The sequence below is a fragment of the Gordionus sp. m RMFG-2023 genome, chromosome 2, assembly GCF_954871325.1.
Source record: "Gordionus sp. m RMFG-2023 chromosome 2, tfGorSpeb1-WG-v2, whole genome shotgun sequence".
Taxonomy (NCBI): domain Eukaryota; kingdom Metazoa; phylum Nematomorpha; class Gordioida; order Chordodea; family Parachordodidae; genus Gordionus; species Gordionus sp. m RMFG-2023.
In genome coordinates this window covers 52,494,329-52,502,995 of record NC_088776.1, presented here as the reverse complement: position 1 = coordinate 52,502,995, position 8,667 = coordinate 52,494,329, and the positions used below count along the sequence as shown (strand labels likewise).

At 28.4% G+C, this 8,667-nt stretch overlaps 1 protein-coding gene across 1 annotated transcript; it reads left to right on the top strand.

Annotated features, from left to right (window-relative positions):
- The first annotated feature begins 1,718 nt into the window (after nt 1-1,718).
- LOC135924449 (cAMP-dependent protein kinase catalytic subunit gamma-like) lies at nt 1,719-2,723 on the top strand. The gene has a single exon (XM_065459506.1). It carries the CDS (start codon nt 1,719-1,721, stop codon nt 2,721-2,723), a length of 1,005 nt encoding a protein of 334 aa, XP_065315578.1.
- Nucleotides 2,724-8,667: the final 5,944 nt, after the last annotated feature.

Sequence of the window (8,667 nt, the reverse complement as noted above, 5' to 3'; positions counted from 1 at the left end):
ATATTGAGAATATTCAAAAAACAAACATTTGAACAGGCTACTATTATATAAACGTTAATCATGTAATACATTTTATATAATATTAAATTTAATATATATATAAAATTGACCAAATAGGAAGAGATTTTTAGTCCCTTCCCCTAGTGTTCGTCAACGAAAAGGGCGAATCGATGGCCCAGCCCAGTTAAGTCTTATTAAACTAACGGGTCCAAAAGTTTGGTTTGATCCGACATACAATCCGATGGTCGGGTTCGACTGAAGACTGATTAAAAAATAGATAAAAGTTCACTATGATTTATTTTTTAATTATACACGTAAAACATATGATTAGCTTAATGTCTAACACCTTATAATATCTCCATTCATTCATCATTTCCTTTTTCTTTTAGATTCTTTAGAAATGTAAATAGAAATAATAGTTAAGCTGATAATGATATAATTACTCTTGCTGTATTCTATTTGCAACGTTTTTGATTTCCTTTTCCTTTGTATAATTTTCTATCATTATAATATTCGATTTCATGTTCTATTGCATTTTTATCTATTATAGGATAATGGAATGGAGATATTTTAAAATATATTTTGAATCATAGGTTTTTTTGATATTTTGTCATAAATTTATTAATAGGTGTTTCTTAATATAATAGGTATGGAATTAATTATGTTCGTTGTCTATGAGGGCTACAAACACTACCTTCCCCTTTATTATATTTATCTGGGTAACAAGGTTTTGTCGTCTTCCTTGCGGAAAAAACCAGAGCGATTATGCTAGGAGGGGCCTCAGATAATTTACTTGCGTCCTCCTTAGGACAGGTCGTAAACTTACAGACTTGGGTAAATTAGGATTTTGAAATATCGCCAAATAAATTTTTATTTAGTAAAAATAAAATATTATTAAAAAACCCAGATTTCAAATATTTGAAGAAAGAAATTGAAAAAAGAAAATTAAGTTATTTTTTTTCTTTAAAAAATTTATAATGGTTTTTAAATTCACTAAATTCTAATTATCACCCCTAGTGTTTGTTGACTTAGAATAAAGAAGGATTTAATTAAACGATCGCAGATCCCTTTGAAAAAAAATAAATAGGATATATGATAACGTTGGCATCGAAAAAATGCTTTTAAAAGATGGCTCAATAATGACACATACCCAAATATATATTTTAATTTTTGGTATACTGGTAAATTATTGGACATAGAAAAAGGAGTAAGGTAGCAAATAATAACTTTGGATTTAAATTCAAGCAAAAAAGCGATTAAAAATAAAATATGTATATAAAATTCTTGTACGATAAGTTGATTGTTGTAAATATAAATTATTATAATATCAATATCAAAACTAAATGCATCCTTTTATATGATAAAGTTTTAAAGTTAATTATGTTTTAATCGTTCAAATATCAAAAATATACCCGCATTTCTTATAAAAGTGTTCTATGTTGATAAGAAGTTTTTTCAAAACAAACTACTAAAATGAATTGACGCCCATTTCGAATATCGACAAAATGCTATTGGATTTGATGTCATCGTCTACCTTTCTCTTTGATGGGTAATACCCTACCTCAGGTAACTTTATTTTCTTTTTAATACAAAAGTTTTTCTATCACGATTTATAAAAAATATTATTTCTAAATTATGTGTCTTTTAGTAATGTTATATAATCGAACCATTTATTACAATTTAAGAACAGCACATACGAAGAAAGATTTATCGAACAAATGAAGAAAAGCAAACTAGCTTTCGACAAAAAATGGGAAGCCAATGAAAAAGGCCTTCTAACTAAGTCAGAAGATTATACCTACATAAAAAAATTGGGGGAAGGAGCTTTTGGTCGGGTGGTATTGGGTAAAGACAAGAAATCTAAAAAATTTTTCGCTATTAAGATGATGCGCAAGGCCGATTTGGTGGCTAAAAAACAGGTTAAACAAGCCTACAACGAAAAAAAGATTCTGTTTTGTAACGATTTAAAATTTCTCATGTATCTGTGCTATTATTACAAGGATAATTCCTGCGTGTACTTAGTGATGGAGTTTATGGAAGGCGGGGAAATGTTCGCACATCTTAAACGCATGAAGCGGTTCACCGAAACTTTAGCCCAATTTTATGCAGCACAAGTCATAATGGGGATAATTTACTTGCACAGTATGGATTTAGTATACAGGGACATGAAACCAGAAAATTTGCTTATAGACACTAAGGGCTACGTTAGGATAGCCGATTTCGGTTTCGCCAAAAAGGTTAAAGGCAAAACTTGGACTTTCTGCGGCACGCCAGATTATATGGCCCCTGAAGTTATATTGAACCAGGGCGTAGACCAAGGGGTAGATTGGTGGGGTGTGGGTATACTGATATTTGAAATGTGTGCAGGCTTTGCCCCTTTTACCACAGAAGGAGAGTCCAAGGTCTATACGAATATCGTTAATGGAATGTATTCCATACCCTATCACTTCAGCACCTACGCAGAAGACATAATAGGGAAGTTCTTGTTAGCCAACTCCTCTACTAGACTAGGTATGACTCACGATAAAATCAGCGAAATAAGTAGGCACCCTTGGTTCATCAAGCTCAACTGGGAATCCATTTACACTCAAAAAAGTATATCCGATTTTATACCAGAATGCCCTAGCCATGCAACCATCGAGTCCAAGAAGCAAAGTATTAAAGATTTAGTTCCCCATGTGACCACAGCTGAAGAGTTTTCAGAATTATTTACAGACTTTTAGAGTAAAACAATGTTTCTAGGGTGTACTCAGACAGGATTTTTGATAGGCATAATTAAAATTTAAAAAAAAAAAAGAATTTAATTCTTGCGATTCTTCTTGAAGCCGAGCATTTAATTAAAGATTATATGCATTCGTTATTTTACAAATATGATTCAAGAATTTTGTGATTTAAAAAAATAAAATGTTAGTTTGAATGAATAAATTAATTTGTCATCCTAGTCGGTAATAAAAATTATACCTTCGAGTAATTATGTAGTCAGTGCGGTTAAAATAACTAGTTGCATTTTTGAGAAGTAACTGTAACTAGTTATATTTGTTGAAATGTAACTGCAAAAATAACGAACTAGTTTTCAATTACTTTTTTTTCTTATTTATTTTAAATGGACCTGATTTAAAGATAAATTAGACACAATTGGAAATAGCTTCATGTTAAAGTAATTGTTCTCAAATTTTTAAGAAAATAAATATTATATTGTATTATTTATATATTTTTTTCGATGTAAATAAATATGTATATTAAAATATGATATTTGTTTCTATACAAATAATTATGCGGTATGGTTTTTCAGTGCAGATATTATATATAATTAAATCATATATTCATTTAAATTCCTTGATCAAAATGTGTAAAAATTTTGAATAATAAAAAAAATATATTAAAAATGATGGGTTATGTATAAATCAATTACAAAGTAGCTATCAATGACTAGTTAATTTTGAAATTTAATTGTAACTAGTAACAGTTACTTTTGAAATTATTCTTTCAAAAGATAACTTTTAACAACACTAGTATAACCGTATAAGCTTATCCGGAAACTAAATATTGTGTTATTTTTTTGAAAACTATATATCCTTTTTTGAGCGGGGTTTTTAAATTCCCACTTTCAATTTAAATTGTTATCTTCTTTATATCTCCTACCCCCCTCTTTGGTGTGCCTGGATGATGGTAACTTCTTATTTGCTTAAATTTACATAAGTTATAATACATTATGGTATACGAATCCTACGGGATTCCACCCCTACTTTACTAAACGCTACCAATATTTTTGGTTTTAGCAGGGATTTTTGGCCTGACTACTTTAAATTAGCGGCGCTACTTAACGGAATGGCTGATAAATATAATATATACTTATCAGATTCCAGCGTAAATTGAATAATATAAAAAGTAAACCATTTTATGAGTCATTTTTAAATAGTTATGACACATAAATTTATACCACTTTTAAATATTCACAATGCAATTGCTAAGGCAGACAATTTAAAAATAAACATAAACAATGAGGAGAATTATCTGCGATTAACTTTCATTTGATAGCACCTTTATTCAAAATATATAATTCTTTTATCATATCTATTGCTAAAGTTCTATTCTTCCCTTTGATCCTAAAATATTTATCCACGCATTTGGCAAAACTTCTTGAACTCTTGAGTATTCTATCATTTTGCAAGCATTCCAACGAATCGGATGTGTGAAATAGGCCAATATCCGGTGCTCTAAATATCTATTAAAAAAGTAATAATTTAATAAAAATTAAAAATTCTATGAACTAGCTGCTCTATTAATTTGGTGTAAAAAGGTAATTTAAGAATAGTTTTAATCCCAAATAAATATTTTGATAAAATTATGAAATATTGTGAGAAATCATCACCGCTTATATTATAGCTCAAAATATTATTTTTACAAATAAAATCAATTAAGTTAAACATTATTAATCTGCTTAATGAGTATCGTTAGAAGTGAAAATGATTAAAATTTAGAGAAAATGGTCAAATGATACAAAAAATTTTTGATCGTTCTTTATTTTCTTCCTCATAAATAATTTAGAAATCAGCTTTTGATTGATAAAAAGATTGCTGTGCCACCTTAGTTATAGCCAAATCCATAAAAGATCTTTCCGTAATTTATTAGATATAAGAAAAAATATGTTAAACCTTTAAATCGCTTTCCAGATATTTTTGGTACAAGTCACTTTCTTCTTTGCCCGCCATTTTGTTGGTTAGGTTATAACCTTTGACATAAGTATAATCATCTTTGTATAGGCACACTATATCGTATTGACCTTATTAAAATAACTATAAGTTTATATTGTGTTATTTATAACTAATAATTTTATAGAGATTTTATCGATAACAAAAATATGCACCAGCTCCCCATTCTCCTCCCAAATATTTTTTAGAAAATTATACAGTTTTTATGAAATATTTGTATGCAATCAATTAGTTTTAAGATTTGTTTAGAAGTAATTTAATTGTGTCCTATAGGCTAACAGCAAGCATATTAGGGGTAATTCTGTAAAAATTTGTATATTTCTCCTGCAGCGGAGACAGGGGCATAACAAACCAAGGGGCACCAGAGTCCAATCCTATTTATTTTGAAACTAATTAAATCTAAGGTTTGAAGTTAATCATATAATGAATTTATGATATACACTTCTCGATAAAAAAAATTGTTTACCTCAACTTATTCAAAATTTTATACCCTAAAGTAGGATTTTAAAGCATGTAAAAAAAATTTATCAATTAATTTAATCTGGAGTTTAACCAACTATATTAAGAACCATATATAATATATCAAATAAAAACTTAAACCATCCTCTATTATCTATCAGTGTATAACCTAAGATTATCTCTTAATATTTTTTTAAATATAAACTGTTATCACAACTGGGAACTATGGCATACAACTGGACTTGACTATTTAAGATCATTTATGTAAAAAAAATAAAATATAACTTGTACAATATTTTATTATAAATTTCTTAAATTAGATCATAAAATTTTATATTTTTCGTGTTTCTCTGACTTCTTATTAATATTTTATCATTAGAATATTTTTTTTATGGTCCTACCTGCTCAGTTAATTGGTTTAATGTGCCCTAATTTTCTTTTAAACTTGGAAATTCAAAATAAATCTAATATATATTTAAGTTTTTTTAGTAAATTAAATTTTAAATACATCATTTAGTAAGTTATACTATTTGAGGTAGCTGACATCTATTTTTAAGATTTACAGAATTTATATGGGTTAATATGAAATACGATCCACTGTGCCCTGGCTATAAATACAATATAATATTAATTTAAAATATGAATGAAGGAGAATTTTATATTCCTAATAATAAATCTATGTAAATTAGGTTTCGGAACAAAGCGGAAAGTGAATAATTGAAAATATTCCTTATATTTTCTAGAAACCTCGAAAATAATATTGAGAAATTGTTGGTAATGGTAATACTTATATTTCAATTTAAAAAAAAACCGTTAAAAATGGAGATTTCTTATATTTCTATATTATCTTTCCTAACAATTTTTTAAATTCCGCAGGAGAGGGGAGGGCAGTTATATTTGGATGCATCTGAATTAAACATTCCCCCCCCCCCAACTATACATTAAAAAAATAGATATTAAATATTAAAGCATGAAACAATGACTTACTCGAAGGCTTAAGTAACAAATCAGGATGCCCTTCTTCTGAATGCAGAATTAAATTAGAGTCTTGAAGAGGTATAGGAAAAAACACCATTTTGCTATATATAGTATTGTGCCGACAGCGCGCCAAAAAATCTAAACTAAAATCTATATCCAAATCTCCCAACATCATTAGAGAATCATCATTTAAAGCCGATATTGCAGCGTTAACTGCCCTGGCTCTATTGGCCATAATTGGATCGGCCAATGAGACAATTTGAATTTCTATTTCTTCACACAAATGGGTAAATTTATTGAGCAATTTGCCTACAGCTTTGGACAAAATATCATTTTCCGATGAGGGGGAAGAGCCTAAAGGTGAAAAAGATTTAGACTTTTTCACCGGTTTTTGAGAATTTTTGAAAGGGCCGTTACTTATCTTGGAGCTTTTTAAAGAAAACAAGAGATTGACCTTAGAGTCACAAATACCCGCGATTTTATGCACCAGGCGTTCTACTTTCCAAACTAAGTATCTTTCGTCGGTTATATCTAACCCTTGATTTTTAAAATCGTGCAACCATTGTATTAAAATGTCGCTCTCCGACACCGGTATTATAATAGTCAAGGAGTCCTCCCTCTGTTTTAGATCGTATACGGAAAGAATATCCGAAAAAGGGTTAAAAAGTTTAGCGTAAACTATACGTTTCACTACACGATTTACGGTTTTATTTGAAATGCTCTTGGGTTTTGCTTGTTCAGTGATGGCAGAACTTTCACTAGAGATTTGTATGTTAAAATCCAAGATATACTGAAAACCCCATCTAGATACATGGAGCCAATAAATATCCAATACTTGATAATCGATCATGTGGGGGTATTTCTTGATCAAATGGAAAAGGGATTCGTTGATGGCAGATGTAATCACATATTTTTGTGAAAGTGTTAAGGGTATTTTCAAAGACTGACTACCTTATAATTTAGGGTAAAATAAAGAAATATGTAAAGTGTGACTCTGTAAATAAATGATTCGTGTAAGAAAATAATTTAAGGCAGAAAAAAAAATCAAAGTTCATAAAGATAAATTAAAAAAGGATATTAATTATTTCCAAAGACAATCTTATTATTTACCTTTAACTTCATATAAATAATTTTCATCCAGGGTTACGTAATTATCGTACGAATCTTTATGATGATTGCCGTAATATTTTTGAGGACCGCCCTCTTGGCTCAAACTTCGCAAAATCTTCGAATATTCGTCAACATTATTAATAATGCCCAAATTTGGGGGACTAGTTGAGCCTACCTCTGAGTCCTCCAAAATGTCTTTAATGTTGAAATTGTAATCCATGTAATTATTATGATTTATTTCATCTATAAATATAAGCGATTGGTTATTAGCGCCCAAAATTTTAATCCGCTCGGTAAGAGATTTTACTCGCACCCTTTGAAGATTCATGGTATTAAATGACTGTTTCTGATATTTCATATTGCTGGCCCCGTATCGAAATAACCATCCTGTTGTCATAAAAAGTGCAAATACGATCATCCATAGCAACTTGGAGAGAATGAAAAATTTACAATACCGTCTAAAATTTTGATCTGTTATATATGGACTATTTTGACATTTCCCTTTCAAAATCTGGTATTTAAGATACCTTTTGATCCGTTCGAATCGAATACATTTAAAATGCATTTTATTTTGTGAAGAAACCATCCTTCCTTGATTATTTTAATCACAGCTGATTGCTAGCCCGTGGAATGTATGGGGAATTTTTTTTTGTTCCCTCATAATGACTTCATACTATTTTAAAATTATTTTTTTATTTAGTGAGAGTTTAAAGCAACAACTTACAATTAACCTTCTATATATTATCAGTGATAAATAAATATGAATAACGATTTATGGGTCATATCAAAATCGGTCTTGTGTGAAGAATAATATAATAAATATATATAAATCAAATAATAATAATTCACTTAGATTATATATAATACAAAATATTAAAATGTAAATATTGTTATTAATTTATTATTCTATTATTGAATAATAAATATGCTTAATCAATAATACACAAATAATTCTTTAAAAAAATTATAAAAAACTCATTCTATATAAACGGAGGTGGGACTACAAGTTCCCAAAAAACATGAATTTATTATATTAAAAAATTTTTTTTAAATTATAATTAATTTTATAATAATCTTCGCTAGCGATATGAATATGTCATAATTTAAAAAACAAAACTTTGTAAAAAAGTTAAATTTATATAAAAAAAACACAAATTATATTTTTTATATTAAAAAAAGAAGAAATATTATAATGCCACTAGGAAGATTATATACTATCAAGCAAGAGCAGAAAGGCAATGTTTTGGCCTTCAAATATCTAGCGATTATATTTAATAAAGAGACTTGTACTCACATCATATATAATCATATTTATTGCACATATAAAATCATATTAACTCGTTTACTTAAAATTCTTAAAAATGGAAGGAATATAATTTATTTTGTAATATTTTTTTAAAATTTTATA